The following is a 19,259-nucleotide window of genomic DNA, read 5'->3' as shown; positions in this document are numbered from 1 at the left end:
TGGGACTCATTCTGAATGACACTACAATGACAGATACAGGCCATTATATATCTGACCATAACCTACAGATTTGAATGGGAGAGAGTATAAACTACAGTGTAAACTATGATCCATGCTTAGTGGCAATACTCCAAAATGTTTATCAATTGCAATGAATGTCCTGTGCTGATGAAAGATGTTACTAATGTAGGAGGTGTGGGGAACAGGGCATATGGGAATCCCCTATATATTCTCTGTAACATTTATATAATTGAAGTATCTTTTAAAAAATAAAAAAAAAATGTATGGTGTTTGATAGGTGATGTCCATGGTCCCTCTCCAGTTCTGAAGGGCTGTGATTCAAACAGGCAGGGAAATTTGATTTCAAGAGAAAATTTGGTTATAAGTACAGAAGAGGTGGTGGAACAGGATAAATCCCTTGATTTTTTAGATCCCATCTTCCTGTATTCACTTCTATCAGACTTTTAAGAAATTTCCCAGAGTTGCATGTAAATTATTTGACCAAGTGAAGAATAGACCATGAATTGGGGAAATCTACATTGATAAACACAGATGAAAGAAATCATTTCAGTCTGTTGTTCAGAGAGGAGATATGGGGAAAATGAGTTTTGGGGAGGAGATGTCTTTTTTTTTTAAGATTTATTTTATTATTTATTTCTCTCACCTTCTCCTGCCCCCATTGTCTGCTCTTTGTGTCCATTCACTGTGTGTTCTTCTGTGTCTGCTTGCATTCTCAGCAGCACCAGGAATCTGTGTCTCTTTTTGCTGCATCATTTTGCTGCATCACCACTCCTGGGCAGGCTGCACTTTTTTTGCACAGGGCAGCTCAATGCAGGGTGCATTCCTTGAGCGTGGGGTTCCCCTACATGGGGGACACCCATGTATGGCACAGCACTCCTTGCAGCGGCAGCACCGTGAGTGGGCCAGCTCAACACATGGGCCAGGAGGCCCTGGGTTTGAACCCTGGACCTCCCATATGGTAGGCAGACATTCTATCAGTTGAGTCATGTCCACTTCCCTGGGAGGAGATATATTAAGAGTCAGTAGGATTGTTGCCAATTTATGACTTTCCGTGAAGACAACTGGTTGACAGTTCCTTGCAATGTTTTACACTTATCCATTCATTCATTCATTCAGTAAGTTCATAATGAATGATTACTACTTACATGGCAACATACTAGGCTTAGATTTTAAAGATGAACCTGTTAGAGACTTTATTCTTAAAGAATTTGCTCTCTAGCAGGGATAATAGACATGAATATGAATAAGAAGCCTTCTAAATGACATGAAAGAAAGTTATGAGATTTAAGAGGAGGCAAGAATTAATTTCAACCAAGTGATTGACAATGAAGGGAGCAGAAATCAAGGAAATCTTGGAGGAGATGGCATTTTAACAGGGCTTTAAATATCTGGAGATTGGGAAGAAGGGAATTCCAGGCTGAGGAAGTTGTGTAAACAAAGGCCCAAAGGAGCAGTTTAGTATGACTATAAAATTGGGTTTATGAAGGAAAGTAATGAGAATTTCATTAGAAATTATAATATCAGATAGAGAGGACTTTGAATACTATGCTTCCAGAGTTTGGGCTTTATTTTCTAGGCAAGAGCAAGACTTTTGAAGGTTTTGAGAAGAGGGGTAGGAAAGAAGTTGTATTTCAGAACAGTGGCTCTAAAGAAGAGTTGTGTTGGTGGTTATAAACAGAATTTTGATGGGTAGATGCCCCAAGAGAAGCTTCTAACCAAGATTCCATTCTTGTCCAGGCTGCAGATGTGCTGCTGCAACAAGGAGCTAATGTCAACATTCAAGATGCAGTTTTTTTCACCCCACTGCACATTGCAGCTTACTATGGACATGAACAGGTGAGTTTGACAGTAGGATTCCACACTGGGAGAGCACTTAAGTGTTCCAGGCTTTTGTTGAAGGGTCCTACCACCAAAGAAACATATTTAAGATATCCTTTTAATTATTTTTGCCATATTCTCATCAGTCCACCCTCAGGAGCATATTGATATATATAAATATTAAAGCTGCCATATTTTTTCAATTTTTCCTGGCTACTTTAGAATGCAAGGGAGGCAATAGAGTATATTGAAAAGTGTGCGGCCACAGGAACAGGTCAGCCTGAATTTGAAAATTCCTTAGCTTTATAACCATGTGTGCAGGTATATAATCCACCTGACCATCAGTTTCTTCATCTTTTAAATGGAGAAAATAGTAGTAGTGCTTACCTCATAAGGAGATAGATGAGATATTAATTTAAAGTGTTTGACAGAGGCTAAAAAAATGTAGCTGTGATGATGTTAATGACAGTGTGGCAGTTTGAGATAATTTTTGTGAATCCCAAAAAAGAGGAAGTTATGTTTGTAAACTTCTCTGTTTCTCTGGATATGATGCCCTTTGATTGTATTAGATTCAGTGAGGAACCTCTGATTAAGTTTACTTGATAAAATCAATTTAGGACTTCTAATTGGGCTACATCAGTAAGGTATAGCTTGGGTTGAGTCCCCACTCCCTTTGGCCTATATAAATGGATACTCACCCAAGAAGACACACAGAAGACCCAGGAAGAGACAGATCTCCATAGATGCAAGGAGAGAACATTGTCATATCACAGAAGAGGAGAGAACTTGATCATTTCAGTCCTGCCATGTGACAGAAAAGAAAAGAGTCAAACAGCTAAAGCTCCAGAAGAGAGATGAGCCATTTGCCTGATCATTTGCAGTCAAAGAGAACAGAGCAGCTGAGAAGGCCCTAGACACCAGGCAGAGATCATCTGCCATCTTGTTTCAAAATGTGGCAACTAACTTTGGTGAGAAACAGCCTTAGTTGGAGTCTTTAGCACCCTGTAACTATAAGCTTTTACTCCAAGTAAATACTCTTTATAAAAGCCAACAAATTTCTGATAGTTTGCAACAGCACCCCTTTGGCTGACTAATTCAGAATTTGGTACCAGGAATGAGTTCGTGCTTTTGCAATTACCAAAAATGCTGGAACAGTTTTACAAATGGGCAATGGGTGTTTTTTGGAGATGGTTTATGGAAAGGCATAGAATACTTTCAAGAGACTTGGTAGGAATGTGGAACCTAAGTAATTTCTGATAAGGCCTTAGAAGGAAAATGATGACACTGTTATTGTAAACTGGAGGAAAAGTGATCTGTGTTTTAAAGTAGCAGAGAACTTAGCAGGATTGACTCCTGATGTTAGATCAAAGGCAGAAATTGAAAATGGTAAGCCTGGACATTTAGCTAAAGAGCTTTCCAAAGTAAACTTGGAGAATGCTGCCTAGATTCTCCTTGTAGCTTATAGCAAAATGATAGCTAAAGGAGATAAACTGAGAACTGAATTGTTGGGCACAAAGACACCAGACAATGATTCTGGAAATTCCAAGCCTCTGGTAACCAAGCCCCCAGAAAATAGTGCCCCATTTGAGGAATTAACTAAACTTGGAACTTATAAATCAGGATTGAAAATACTATTATCCGGGAAAGACTTGAGAAAAGTCTTACTGTCTGATGACTTGGACCCCTGCTTCCTACATGCTAAACTGCCAAACATGTTGTGAGAGCTGTATGAACAAATCCACTGTCAGCCTGGACTGAAAGGGACATGAAGCGGAGAAATGGAAGGGAAAACAACTTTAAAAGGAAAACCATGGGAGCTGACATCTGGAATTAAGATATCTCCTTGGGTCAAGAGAGGGACCCCACCCATGTGTGTAGAGAGGGTGAGCTTGCCCTGGCATTTGAAGAGAGTAGATGTTCCAGTCCACTGTTCAGGTCAAGTTTGGCTGCCCCAGGCTACAGAGAGGGAGGAGCCTGTTCATTAGGTTGGGGAGAGTAAGGTCATCACTGCATTGCTCTGAGAGGGGTGGGCCTGTTTCCCCATTGATTAGGGAAGGCCAGGCTACCACCTCACTGTTCTGAGGAGATTGGGCCTGTATGCCAGAGATTGGGGAAAATGTGATCATGATCTCAGTGTTTTAGAGGGTGAGGTCTGGAGCTTGGTCTCCACCCAGATACTTGATCGGGTAGAACCAAGAAAACAGCTCTTGGACAAGCCTGTGGAAAGGGTGGGCAACCATGAGGCCCCAAAGAAAAAATCCATCCTCTTAAGAATGACTTTCAGAATTTGAAATCTAAAGGAGTATGCCCTGCAGGTTTTTGGAACTGTTGGGAACCAGTGAGGCATGTTTCCACCCAAATTCTCCTTTGGCCATGTAAATGTTTATCCTATCTGTCCCTTTGTACTTTGGAAGCAGATAAATTTTTTCATAAGTTTCACAGTTCTACAGCCAGGGGGGACTTTGCCCCAAGGTAAATTGTATTTCTAGGATTTGATTGTGATGTGATTTTGTACTTAGCATTGTACTGATGTAAGTTTTGTTTTGTTTTTTTTTTTAATATTGTAATATCTTTTTGGGATTCAGAGGGTGGAATGTGGCAGTTTGAGATTATTTTTGTGAATTCCGAAAAAGAGGATTATGTTTATAAACCACTCTGTTCCTCTGCTGTGATGCCCTTTAATTGTATTAGATTCAGTGAGGGGCTCTGATTAAGTTTACTTGATAAAATCAATTTAGGGCTTCTGTTGGGCAGTAAGGTGTAGCTGGAGTTGAATCCCTGCCCCCTTTGGCCTATAAAAATGGACACTCAAGAAGACACACAGAAGACACAGGAAGAGAGAGAGCTCCATAGATTCCTGAGGAGAGAACCTTGCCATGTCATGGAAGAGGACAGAACTTGATCATTTCAGTCCTGTCATGTGACAGAAAGGAAAAGACTCAAACAGCTAAAGCCCCAGGAAGAGAGCTGAGCTAGTAAAGCAACTAAAAGGTAAGAGAACTGTAATACCTACCCGAGTATGTCTGATCCCCCAAAACCTATGTTCATTCTGTCATACCAAAGAGCCTCTTTTGAGTCTTCTTCTACCAAAAAGACAAATCATAAATTCCAGACAATGCCTAAGTTGTAGTCAGAATTCAAGGCCAAGTTTTCTAACTCCAAAGCTGTTTGATTTTCAACCTTAGCATATTGAAATATGAAATTTTTATGTTGCTTTCAAACACTACCTTTTAGCTATACCCAAAGAAATAAATAGATCCCATTAAAATTAAAATACTAAAATAACTGGATAACCAAACCTTAGCTGTTCTTCATATAGCTCATTTTCACTTTTCCTTATTTTATATCTCTAGGCTTATTCAATTATGGAGTAGAATTGTACCTTGATGTCTTCCTGGAGGTCATATCACTCTACCATCTGAGGACCCCAAGTTGAAAATCAAACTTACTTGTTTCTCTGCTGTTCTAGTCATTGTGCCTTTATTTCTTGGCTAGCCAGCATGTTCTTGGACACTCATACCTGTGAAGCGTGACCTATAGCTAGGGAAGATTTCTTATTTTATTGATGTGCTGCTCAGAGTGCGCTGGAGTGCACTGGAGAGTTGGGAACTGAAAATGCTTTTGAAAGCAAAGGGTCCAAAAGCCCAGGTGATGGAAAAAACCCATGCTTTTCTGATACAGGCATAGGCAGGAGATACAGAAAGCATATTATTTGTAGAGTCATCTTCTTTAGCAATTAACCTCATCTCCCAGCAGAAATATAAAGAGCCTCTATGCATGTTGGATGGAGAGCTAAGTTTGTTTACTTCCTCTGAATATATAGTCACAGTCTTATAAAATTATGCTAAAATGTGGATGGCCCTTTTATGATAAGGGACTCACTTTCTGTGTGCAAAGGCAGCACATAAGTAATTTATGGATGCTATTGTCATTTGCTAAAATATGCTGACAAGGAGAATGGTACATTCAATATATAAATGTGCCTAATGTTCCATGTTCCTTGCCATTTGTTTATTTATTTATTTTTAAGTGGAAGAGTAGATGTTTTGTACCAAGAGCAATATTTCCTAGGTATGTAATAATAGCACTTAATAGACAATCGATTTCAGAGATAGTTTAAATCTTTCCATTAAAAAGTCACATAATCAGAATTTATAGCATCTGTGTAAGTGGAAATATCTGCTTAGGAGTGCAAGGTTCTTGAGACTAAACTTGTGCTGTTTTGATGTCTCCTTAATTAAGTCTTTTTATCTACCTATTAGCCAACAAAAGAATAAAATACATATGCTGCATGTTGGTGCTACTACTTCTGCTACTATCTGTTGAGTGCCTGCCACTTTTCTAAATGCTATATGTGCAATAATTTATTTAATCCTTACATCGGCTCTATGAGGTAGGATTATAATTATTCCCATTTTACTAATGAAAAGACTGAAATATCCAAAGTTCAAATAATTTGTTCAAGATCATGTAGCTGATTAGTAGAAGGCTGATTCCAGAACACTTGCTCTTACCCACTACCCCCAATAGAAATCACTTTCTCCACATCCCTCCAGCTAATATTTTGCCTAGATACATAACAAATGTGTCCCAACTTCTGCCCAAGACATGTTTACTTACTGTGGCCTAGAAGTCAAAGTAGTTGCAGAACTTTAATTCACTTTTGTCTAACAACTCAGTGGTCAGGACAATTGAAGGGTACTCCCTTAACTGTTTAGTGGCAAGAAGCATCCTAACTTACTTCTTAGGATCAGTGATGTGAAATTATGAAAACTTAGGAGATGAAATGTCAGGTGTAAAGAAATTCCTTGGAATGTTCCTAAGTGTATATGTACAGGAGCCACAGGCATCCCAGAAATTACCTGAAAGTCCTAATGCTCCATCACTTCAGCCCTCTCTGCCCCTTTGAATATGAAGTCATAGCTAAATGGGGAAGATGCCAAGTGCTAGGGCAGCTATCTTCAATTTATTCACAAATCCAATATAAAAAGGATTCAGAACTCTAATAACTTGATGACCATTGATGGCCTAAGCTTGGAGCTGTCATGAAAAACAAGAATCAAGTAAACCACTGCTGGCTCTGGAAAGAAAGAGAATTTTGGAAACATATGCTCAGAGAAGATTGTGGGTGACTTTAGAAAAGATTATTTATGTATAATGAGATTTGATAAGAGAGTTGATACTAAAGTGAAAAAAAAAAATGGCAAAAGTAGGCTTCTAAAGCCAAGAATACGGAGACCAGTTCTTACTTTTTCAAAGCCCCTTCATATCTCATTGGGTTTTCACAAAACTCTGAAATAGGGAAGAGAAGTGTTATCACAGTTCCCTAATAACAATAAAGAATAGCATTTACAGAACATAGACTTTTTGTTAGTCATTATGTTATGCACATAATAAATTATCTCACTTGATCCTCACATTAACCCATGAGATAAGTTATTGTTCCCATTTTACAAATGATGAAATTTAGGTTTAGATAAGTAAACTAATTTTCTCAAGGTCACTCAGCTGGTAAGAAAGAAAATCTAGATTCGAATCTATGTCTGTTTTACTCTGACCTTATCTCTTACCAGTATATTGTATTGTCTCTCAACTTAAAAAAAAAATAAAATCCTTATGTAGTAAAAAGTAACAGACACTGTTGGTTGCTTAAACAAAACTATCTTTCCCACAACTACCAGATCATACCACATGTTTTTCCTTCTAACAGACTCCATTCTGTTCTACTGTTTGACCTTCTCTTAGCAGTTTGTAATTAAAGAATTTGCCCCTGTTCCTAAGCCACTCATGGTAAATCTTCCCCTTGCTCAAGAATTGGTTAAGTCTCAGATGAGCTAATCCAAGACAAGAAGATGTCTTTTGGAAAATTTTTAGGATGATATCCTGGATCTTTAAAAAGTTGATTCCTGGTTCTAAATGAAAAAGCGGTTCCTTGTTCTTCTCCATGGACAATGTGTCTAATGCCTGGAGGTGTTGCATCTGTCTTGCTACCACAAGAGGATACAGCCTACATGCTGAGCATAGCAAAACAAAATGATGGAAAGAACTTGTGTTTTGACAATGGTTTAAGCTGTGTTATTAACAAGCCATGGAATTGCTCCATTTTTGAACTTCTTGTTAGGTGATATAATAAATTTTTTTTTATTGTTTAGGCCAGCTGAGTTAGGATTTTCTATCATTTGCAGATAAAGATAACCTAAGAAAGGCCCTAAAGATATGTAATCTTTATATTGCTAAAAACTTTGAATTATGTGTTTATTTTTTACATCAATTTCAAATGAATGGATTCTTTAGGTAACTCGCCTCCTTTTGAAATTTGGTGCTGATGTAAATGTAAGTGGTGAAGTTGGAGATAGGCCCCTCCACCTAGCATCTGCAAAAGGATTCTTTAACATTGCAAAGCTCTTGATGGAAGAAGGCAGTAAAACAGATGGTAAGATGATATTTTTATAAGACCTTTGCTATCTTTTATGTATGTAATACTTTTTATTTGTAGTTTCCTTAATTCCTGGAAAATAGTCTTGAAGCTAATTAATCCTGTATCTGGGGACTACTTTATCCCATAAGCCATAATTTATTATTATTAATATATTTATTAAAACTGTACGTGAATCTTTATACATTTTAGCTCACCTCTTAATAAATTAGGTGATCTAGTATGAATAAGGGGTTTTCTTAGATAAATGATTCCTATTTATTGTTATCCACTAAACCTTTTTTAGGTTGAGTATAAGTTATATGCATTAAAATTCCCAAATCTTAAATGCACAACTTGATGAATATTTACTTATGCATAAAACTATGTAAGTAAGAACAAGGTCTGGAGTATTTCCATCACCCTGAAAAGTTCTCGTGTCCCCTTCTCAGCAAATAACCTTCATCACAAAGGTAATTAATACTCTGTCAATATTCAATTTTATCAGTTCTTGAATTTGATATAATTTACTTATATAATTTCATATAATTTCATGTCTGGCTTCTTTTGCTCAACAAAATATTTTTGACATTTGTCCATGTTATTACATATGGAATAGTTTGCTCTTTTTTATTACTAAAGATTGTATGAATATACCACAATTTATTTATCCATTATCATCTTAATGGATCTTTGAGAGTTTCTAAGATTTGGCTATTATGAATGAAACTGCCAGCAACATTCTTATTCAAGCCTTTTTGTGCAGACATGCATTCATCTTTCTTAGATATATACCTAAAAGTGGGTTTGTTAAGTCAAAGCGTATGTGTATATATAACTTTTTAGGAAATTGCCAGTTTTCTAAAGTGTTTGTACTATTTTTTAAACCCATAAGCAATATATGAGAGTTCCAGTTGCTCCTCACATCCTCACCAGTATTTGATATCATATTACTATTATTTTTAATAGAGATAATGAGTATGAGTGTGATAAAGTTGAAACAGGCTTTAAAATACAGGGAAGCACTTTAGATGCAGTTAATAGAATAGATTTTCCTTGACTTTGAGTTTTTTTAATCGTGAAAGGAATTTTGGAATATTAAAACTTGAAAACTATTCTTTCTTTTTTTTCTTTCTTCCTCACAAACTTTATTTTTTGACATCTTGCCATTAAATTCTCTCAGGCATACCCAACATTCTTCCATTGAACCCCAAGAGACCTAATTAAAAGCCCAGTTGTAAGAGCTGCTGGCCTTTGCAGCAGGAATGATGCACACTTCCAAAAGGACAAGGTTGTCAAACCTCTAGAACAGACAGTTCCTTGGTCCAAAATTCAGATTCATTTTCAGTTAGTAAAGCTAATCAATATTTTCATCTACTTATAAGAAAAGCACAAAGGCTTTCAAAGACAATCTTAACAAGAAGCTAGGGCTGTTTCCATGTTGGTAACACAGGCAATGTTACTTTGTAAAATTTCAGAAACATAGCTTGAGTTGTTTTCTAAGAGCCTGTGTGCAATGACACAGGCATCTTCTCTGGCATTATTATAAACAGCTTCCATTGCCAGGACATAAGAAACACTGTTCCTTGGACTTTGTTTAAGCAGTCTCTTTCATTCTGTCAATTTAGAATAAGCAGAGGTGTAACTATGTGATCTACTGAACACATAATTGTGTTTTTGAAACTGCCTTGCTCTTCCAAACAGTCAGGAACCTCATCGCTTTCCTTTTATTATCAATGTCAGCCTTAGCTCTCTCCCCTTTGCACAAGTCCAAAGCTTGATAGTGTCAAAATGAATACCATTTATGATTAGCATACCGCCAGAATCAAAGGACTCTTCTACAAAGACATTGAAATGTGTGCTGCACCCATATTCTCCCTACATAGCATCATATGATATAATTTTAGCATTTTTTTTCTGACTCATCAAACATTTGCCTCCTACTCAATCATTTAAAAACACCAAGAGACAGCATGACTCAGATTTCTAAGTATTTTTATAGCCTTCTATTACCCACTTGATATTAAAGCTCCTTTTGCACTTCAACTAATTGCAAAGAATAAACCAAAAGATCTGTTATGCCTTCTGGACACTGCACAGGACTTGTTATAAGTTAGTTCATTTGTTCCAAAATTTAGCTAAGCTTCCTGATGATGTATTTTATAACTTAAGCTTGCCTGCGGTAAATGGACATAGAGGAAGATTAAATGAATGACCCTTAAACAAGCACAATTTGAAATCTGGTATTTAAAGTATGTTTCCATGGTAATAGAATGTCACAAGTGAAAATAAGTTCAAGTTGTGAAATTAGCCAAAATGTATGTCTGAAAGCAGCTTCTTCAGTTCAGCGTGTGTGGGTGACTGACATGTATGTTTTAGTCTCTGGTCTTCCTTATACCTCTTAGGGAAGTAGAAAAGGAGACATGTAATGCCTATTGAGTGAGATTGAAAAGGTCAAAATACTGCTGTGCTTCACAAGAAGAAAGTTGTAATAAAGATGAAAATGGAAAAAAAATTAATTTGAGATTAATTATTTTCTCTTCTGAATGTTAAATACTATAGTTCATTTAAATAAAAAATCCTTTAACATGGAACTGGAGATTGCAGAAAGTGACAAAGAGTTCCTGGTGCATGACCAATAAAATGAGGTGCTTTATTTTGTAAAATAGATCTTGGAGCTATTACACAGATTTTGTTATTGCAAGTTTACTTAAGACACATTTGTGATTTGTTTTACAGAGGTTCCATGATCTATGGACATTGCTGGGTTAATTTGGAAATTTTTATTTTATTTTAAAGGTTAAAAAGCAAAAATATGGAAGCAGAAGCAGAGTAAATAGAATATGATTCATATATTCAATTTTCCTGAGACGAGATACAGATAGTATATGTACTTTCTTTTTGTCTTTTCAAATTGGTCCAAGACAAAACTTAAGTAAATCACAAAAACTGAGGCACAAATAGAGATGTATACACATAAAGTCTGTCTGATTCAGATTTCTCCTAGCTTGTCTCTTTGGTTGGTGTTTACATCTTTGATGAGAAGAATCTTTGGGTCATTGTAGGTAATTTACCATATAGATAATCTACTTTTAGTTTCTTGATTTAACTGGAGAAGAATAATCTTGGGTGAGGCCAGGGATAGTGAAAGGCAAATTGTGATATAATGGAAGCTTAAGGTGCCTTCTGCTTTCCAGTATCTCCTCTGGATCTCAAGGACTCTTAAGTGACCTTCCATAGTCCCTGAATTCCTGAGTGTTCTTGAACATTGACTGAAGGAATTGACTTTCTCTGGCTTCCAACTGAAGGAGAACAAAGGAAAATTATCATTAAAAAGAAGATACTAACAGGAGCCAGGGTCACTCTTCTGAAGGAGAAAGTTTCCTTCTGAGACACTCTTTAATAAAAAAGATTAAAAGATTTATTTTTCAATAACAACCTTGGGAAGAGGAGCTCAGTCATCTTAAAGATTTCCCTTTGGCTTAAGATCTCGTAAGATAATAAAATGGGAATGATTGTCTACAAATACAGCAGCTACAAGACCTAAATCAGTCTTCTCTAAACCCTAAGTGATTATTATAACAGTAGCAATAAACTGCATGCACATTCTTTAAATTAAATATTATCTTCCTTGCTTTCCCTTCCTGCCTTCATCATATTTTTTTCTTTTCTTTACCTTCAATTCTTTGGGTTCTTCAGAGAATTTCCACTATAGGTACAGATAAGAATGAAAATGAAAGAGATTTAAGGGCTATTTCCTATCTTAAATAAACACTCTGTACAGGTGGGCCAACTAATCAAATAATAAAACAAATGGTTATAGAACAGTTGATTTAATTATTTTCATTGTAAAAATAGAATTAAAACCAGATCCAGAATTTAACAGCTTGATATTTGATTATTATAACTTCAGGCCTCTAAGCATTGACTATTCAACTAGACTGCAAATTATTTGAGGGCATGAACTCTGCATTTATGTCTTATTTTTCTTAGCACTTAGTGAAGTTCTAAGAGATAAATTAATTAAAAAGTAGAGTTAACTTTTATTACATGTCTAATATGTGACAGACATCATGCTCAATGCTTTTAATCATGATCTCTTCAATCCTTCTGGCATCCCTGCAACAATGGTTTCATTATCTCCCGTTACTGATAAGAAAGCATATCCTCCTCCCTTGGCATAGTGCCTGGCACATAGAGCTCATTTCATACATTCTGAGGAACTATTGTATATCCATCAGTTTTTTTCACTTGCAAGAATCAGAAACTAACTCTTGCTAATTTAAGCCTGAAAGGAACATATTAAAATATATCAAGCAGCTTATAGATTTTCCCCTAGGAGGGGTAGACAACCATATTTGCAATCTTCATAGCAAGGAACAATGTCGAAACACCAAAACTGGTCCTTTGAAGACGCACTGCCACTCTTACTGACACACACATTGACTCATGTGCTTCTGGCCCCAACAAAGCAGGACACTGAAATCTGTACCTGTGATTGCTATCTCTGCTACTGCTAGAAATTGGATGGTACTACTCAAACTACTTCCACATTGCCAGGATAGATTTAGACCCTACTTTCTTGGGTTATTAGTACCAAAGTCAGAGTCTGATATAGTGTATTGACTGAAGAAACCTATAGTTGTTTAAACTAAAGCATTGTTAAGAGTGAAAGAGTCAATGTTAATAATTATGTCAGGGTAACAAGCCCAAACTGGTACATGTGGTAACCCTATGTTAATGTTATGCCCTGGCTCCAAAGGAGTCATGGGAAGCACATTTTCAGCTTTAATGGTAGAAGGTAGTCTTGGCTTCTTGTCAGTTCTCTAGGCAGAGATAATTCCCCAAATGTCAGAAGAGGTTTTGAGTCTGGATGAGCCAACAAGAAAGACAAATTCCCATTACTGTGTAAATAATTAATTGAAAGTTTAATAACCTAAGGTAACAAAATTAATAAAATCTGTCTCACTCCAAAGCTCTTTTTCTTTTCTTTATACTACATGCTGTATAATGTATTAATAGTATGACAATGCTCAGCTAAAGCTACACATCAGAACCTCCTAAATCTGTTGTAAAAATACATATGGCAAGTCCCACCCCTAACCTACAGAATCAAAGTCTTTGGAAAATATGCTATGGCCAGATTCTATAATTTTTAACAACCTCTGAAGAGAAAAAATCAATTCAAAAGGAGATACTTGTGGAAATAAGAGCATGGGTACCTTTTGGATGCCTGTTAATTTCTAAACTATCCCATTGTGCAAGATAAACTTGATTAGATGTGTTCCATAGAATTCATGGACGTTAAAAGAAAGCCTGTTTAATGTGATAATAGGCAATATAATAGAATTATAATTTTTTTAAATGATTGCACTTAATTTTCTTTATTATTGTCATTAATTGGCAGTTTCCAGGAGTCTCTTAAGCACTTAGAAAAGTCCCTGGCACTATAAAGGCTGACAAAAAGAAGTTCCCAGATCACATACCTTGTTCTTTCTCATTGTTGACAGTGAACGCTCAGGATAATGAAGACCATGTCCCACTCCATTTCTGTTCTCGCTTTGGACACCATGATATAGTGAAGTACCTGCTGCAAAGCAATTCAGAAGTTCAGCCCCATGTTGTTAATATCTATGGAGACACCCCTTTGCACCTGTGAGTATTATGTAGACTTCCATAAGTCTTCAAGGCATACTGCCTGTCCCTTCTTACTATTACTAAATATTTTCTTCACTTCTAGGGCATGCTACAATGGCAAGTTTGAAGTCGCCAAAGAAATCATCCAAATATCAGGAACAGAAAGTCTGACTAAGGAAAACATCTTCAGTGAGACAGCTTTTCACAGGTAAAAGAATATTTAAGGGCAATAGTCGCTAAATTTATCTGACATACTACAGCACCTGAAGTTGTATGCATAAAGAAAGAACAAACAGTGGCAGATGTAGCAATCAGAAAGCAATAGCAGAAAGTGAGCAGAGGACAAGGAGCCCAAGCTAGATGCACAGAAGAAAAAGTAGAGACAGATGCTGCAGTCAGCACAACAGATGGGACTGGAGCCAGATGCTGTGGTCCTGGCAGTAGCCATAAAGACAGGGACTGATGTTGCCACGGCAACAGGCATCTCAACATCTGTAAGCATATTGCTTCTATTCCTTTTCACTCTGTGAAAAGCCATGAAAAAGGGCAGTGCCCATATTCCTCCTCCAACAAGAATCTCATTACTACAACTCCTCAGCATCAAATGTGACATTTTTTTCCTCACCGCTTAAACCTTACTTGCAAATGTGTCTACCTATCTAAGACATCCATCTGTCAGCCTGTAAAAGCCTAGTCATGCTGGCCACTGAGACACCTAAGAAGGCATAGCTCCTTCCTAGGAATCCATGAGAGCCATTTACAGGATGCTCTAGAAAGGTACACTGCAGGAGCAGCTGGGATTGGAAAACTTGCAACTGAAAAAATAAAACAAAACAAACAAACAAACAAACAAAAAACCACCACTACCAATAACAAAAAACAGAAGAAAGAAAGAAAAAGAGAAAGTTGCTAATAACTCTGGACCTTAGCTCCCCCAAAATATCCAAAAGGAAGGTGGATGTTTTATAAAAGTTAAAGCAATAATTTTAACATTCAGATGGTTACTGTTTTACTATAAATAAAAACAAGTAATTTGGATGTAGTTGAACTTTATTATAAGGTCATTTACTTATACATTATTGATTTCTTGGCAGTTTACAATATCTGAAAAAGGTATTTGGCTCTAATTTGCTGTTTGTCTCATTTTTCTATTTACCAGTGAAAAATAGAAATGGGGAAAGCCTTTTTTTTAGACCAAACTCAAATTAAGCTCATGCTTATGCATCAGGCCTCAACCTGTCAAATTCCACATCCAGATTCATCTTAACAATAAAAAAATTCCACCTACAAGAAAGCAAAGAAAACTAAAAATTATGGAGTAGTGTTTAAATTTAAATGCCATATGATTTGCTTTCATTATCTTATTTAATCTTAACAATTTTATGAAGTTGGATTTATTATCCTTCTTTTACACATGAGAAAATTGAGGATCAGGGAAGCTAAGTAACTTGCAACATTTTTTATGGCTAGAAAATCATGTAGTAAAATGCCTGCTTAATTTCAAATTCTGTGCATTTTACATATCTTCATGTTCTGGGGCCATAATATTTTTACTGTTTCTACACACTTAGCAACAGAACAGATGCAAGAACTCTTCAGATCATGCCTTCAGTAAAAATGGATCAGTGGAATCTGTCCCTGAAGGGGACAATTGGCAGAATTGATATGTATGGGTTGCTCACATCCTTTTTCCTCATTATAGCATGTCTGTTATGGTTGACACCTCAGGCTAGTTTTTACATCATTTGGCTACTCTAGCATGTAAATTGGAACCAAACATAATCAGAGGGTGACTGTCACCTCCAGAAGATTGCCCATATGAGAACATTTGGGAAGTGAGTTAAAACTGTGTATCCAATTATTTTATTTTGTATAAGCCTAGGGCTACTAGGACTAACATTAATATTTTATATTCATATTTATATTTATAGAAATATTTATATATATATAAATTTCATGTTTATAAAAGAAACTCAGTTTTTGTAGGAAGAATTCACTCTGATTACAAATTTTTCTATTTTGTGCATCTCACAGTGTTTCGTACATAGTAAGCACTCAATATATTTCCTTTATTGTTTTGCTATATGTATGTATATTCAGAATGCAGAATTTCTTGTAAGTAGTTGTATTGAAAAGGAACAATGAGGCAATTCCAACAATGGAAATTGAAAAAGTGGACCCTATTTATAATGCAAATAGTGAATTGTGATGTAGTTTATTGCACTGAGATAATTGTTTTTATTCATTCAATTATTCAAGAAAGAGTTATTGAGGACCTGCCTTGCGTTGGTGCTGGTAGAAACATTAAGTTTACATGATCCCTTGCCTCCTAAAAGAAGCTCTAGTGAAAGATATCAAAGTAGACAGGCATATCCATTACTATAACTTATGAAGGAAATTTCAGGAGAAGAAAATTTATGATAATTACTAGTCAAAATATAAAAGTCAGTAGTCATTAGTAGGAATGGTATATCTTACATAAAATTTCTTTTCCTCTATACTTTCCCAGTAAACAGTAGAAATCAGAATTTCAATTTACTGCTTCAACAAACCTACTTGTAAAATTAATCTGTAAGAATCTTATTTCCTTTGGGCCCTGAAATATATTAATTTTTCTACAAAATTTCCAATTCCTCCCATTTAGAAAGAGCTGAAAATGAGCAGTCCTCTACAGCTTGTCATATGTTTCCATAAACATTAATTTACTTGAAAATCTCAGCAGCACTGTGAGACAGATAGAAAAGGTATTTCCTATGGTTATTTTATAGATGTTTCTAAAACTCAAAGAGGTCAGAGAACTTATGCAAGGTCTTCTGGCTAGTGTGTGGCAGAGCTAGTAGTTGAATCTGGAATTTGACTCCACAACTAATGCTCCCTCAGTAAAATGAAAGCTTTGAGATCTTACTCTTTGATGGAGGAAGTCTCAGTAGAGACAGAGATGACCTTTGCATGAAATAATTTCAGATTTGTGACCCAGATTTGACCAAAGTTCTCAGAACCCTCCTGGATTCTCCCATTTGATTATAATCCCCAGGTCCTGCAGCTGAAACTGCCTCAAACTCTTTCAGTATTTTCTCCCTTTTATGAAAAAGAACAATCTCACAGGAAATAATAAGAATACTAGAAATTCTGCACAACTCCTATCTTGAAGTTCTTGATGTGAGAATCTTCAAGGCTATACTGCTATATATGCACATTTTTTACTTATTCTGGTGCATCATGCCTTCTGTTCTCTTTCTGTTGTATTTTTGCAGTGCATGTACATATGGCAAGAACATTGACCTGGTTAAATTTCTTCTTGATCAGAACGTCATAAGCATCAACCACCAAGGAAGGGATGGGCACACAGGTAAGACTAGTGAGAGCATCACCAGTTCCTGACGCTAATCAGTGCTTAAGAACTGTGGTGTGCCAAGGATGGAGGGGGCGGTGAGAGTGGGTAACATCAGTGGGGAGGGAGGGATATTTTACCAACTGACATCATTAAGAATTGATGGTGCATTACAATTTGTCAAAAACAGACCAATATTAGGTCAGTTTTATTGTTGTTTTAAATTATCCTCAGTCACTGTACCCCTTATGGCATACACCAGGGACAGACTGATCATACCACCCTGCCCTTTGTTTGCTGTTCAGTTGAAATACCTGTTTGGGTCTTCAGTCTTTAACCTATGTAGACAAACAGTTTTTTCTTGGCAATTAAGCGTATGTAGAAATACTAGAAATCATGCGGATGCAAAAGATAGTCTATGTAGAATTTTGTGTAGCATAGAGTACTTACTTTGCTTAAAGTATTGTCTCATTTGCTCAATAATAAAATTATTTCTTTATCAAAGAGGTCAATTCTTGCTTTATATCTCTGATTTCTGAGAAAAAAATGCTATCATGTGCTGATAACTGTCTTTTGAAAGTCAGAGTTCAGTGTTCCTTTTTTTCTTTCTTCTTTCATTTTTCATTCTTTCTATTATAGGATTACACTCTGCTTGCTACCACGGCCACATTCGCCTGGTTCAGTTCTTACTGGATAATGGAGCTGATATGAATCTGGTAGCTTGTGATCCCAGCAGGTCTAGTGGTGAAAAAGATGAGCAGACATGTTTGATGTGGGCTTATGAAAAAGGTATATTTTTAATCATTGAGTCTCTGTGGTGATATATTGAACTGTGTGCATAGATTATGTCAATGCATCAATAATCTCTTTGCTTTTATGACACATGTACTCCCATTTCCTCTGTAGATTGTATTTGAGTCTCTGGGGACTTGGATCAAAGAATCCTATAGACCATCATTAGGGAAAGCTACTCCCGGGCTGCATGTGAGCTGAAGGAGTTCAGTTTTGCCCCTTTGGAAAAGAAATAGACCATTGCATTTTTTGTACCAGAGAAACAAAATTATAGTAAGTAATGAGGAGAGGACACTCAATTACTTTCTTAAATTGGACTTAGAGCTAGCCTTTGTCTCTTATGTATAAAAATGGACTTGAATGAATAAAATGAAATAAATCCAAAAAAAGTAAAGAAATTTGTCAGCTTTAACTTTGCTGACAGTACCTGTGTTAGAGAAATGTAAAGGAGTCAATGATGAGTATTTAACTACAATTTAATTGATCTCAAAGTGGTAAATCTTCAGGTTCTCGTGTGAGAATACCTGGGTTTAAATCAAGCCACTTAAATGTTCTTTGACCTTGCACAAGTTACTTAATTTTTCTGAGCTTCAGTTTTTTCATCTGAATAATGAGGATAATAACTCCTACTTCACAGGATTGTAAAGATTAAATAAGATAATATGGGTAAATTCCTTAGAAGAATGGCTGGTACAATACCCAATAATTGGTATTTCAGTAATAGTAGCAGTGTTAGTAGCAGTAGTTCAGAAATAAAGATGATTAATAAATTCTTCATTTAAAATGGGAGAGGAAACTCATGACAATTAGAAGGTGAAACAGGTACCTTTATCATTGCCATGAAGATATATTGTATCTCATAAATGAGCTCTACATATAGATGTAAACTGCTGAGGGGTTTAGGGTTTCATTTACCATGGAACAATATACATTGCCATTGAAATCATAGAGTTATAACTAAACACTGTAAAATATACTAGACTGGTTAAGGAATGTTTTAATTGGTGTTTTAAATTTTAATGGCTGCTTTGTCTTTTTAGGATGTTTAAAGTAAGTAAAGAAGTGTTCTTATCTCTTGTCTTTTTAAATGCTAGAATCCTAGAAGATCTTAAAGAAAAGAGCAATGACTAAATTGGGAGATTTCTTAGGTGATCAAGTTGATCTAAAAGGCTTTCTGCAAGAAGCAGGATATGAGAGTCCATTAATGAAAGGAGAGATGGAGTTTGATGGGTGGAAATGGAGAGC

The 19,259-nt window shown here is 36.2% G+C and overlaps 1 protein-coding gene across 2 annotated transcripts in view; it reads left to right on the top strand.

Annotated features, from left to right (window-relative positions):
• The window catches only part of TNNI3K (TNNI3 interacting kinase), a 423,099-nt gene that overhangs the window by 199,191 nt on the left and 204,649 nt on the right, over nt 1–19,259 (top strand). For both annotated transcript variants that reach the window (XM_058303361.2, XM_058303360.2), the window contains 6 exons: nt 1,759–1,857; nt 8,134–8,272; nt 13,765–13,909; nt 13,995–14,099; nt 17,146–17,240; nt 17,862–18,011. In XM_058303361.2, the coding sequence (XP_058159344.1) occupies nt 1,759–1,857; nt 8,134–8,272; nt 13,765–13,909; nt 13,995–14,099; nt 17,146–17,240; nt 17,862–18,011 (733 nt within the window). The remainder of the gene's footprint in view (nt 1–1,758; nt 1,858–8,133; nt 8,273–13,764; nt 13,910–13,994; nt 14,100–17,145; nt 17,241–17,861; nt 18,012–19,259) is intronic.

Source organism: Dasypus novemcinctus, chromosome 9, assembly GCF_030445035.2.
Source record: "Dasypus novemcinctus isolate mDasNov1 chromosome 9, mDasNov1.1.hap2, whole genome shotgun sequence".
Classification (NCBI taxonomy): domain Eukaryota; kingdom Metazoa; phylum Chordata; class Mammalia; order Cingulata; family Dasypodidae; genus Dasypus; species Dasypus novemcinctus.
The sequence above is the reverse complement of the archived record's forward strand: the minus strand, read 5'-3'. Positions and strand labels throughout refer to the sequence as shown.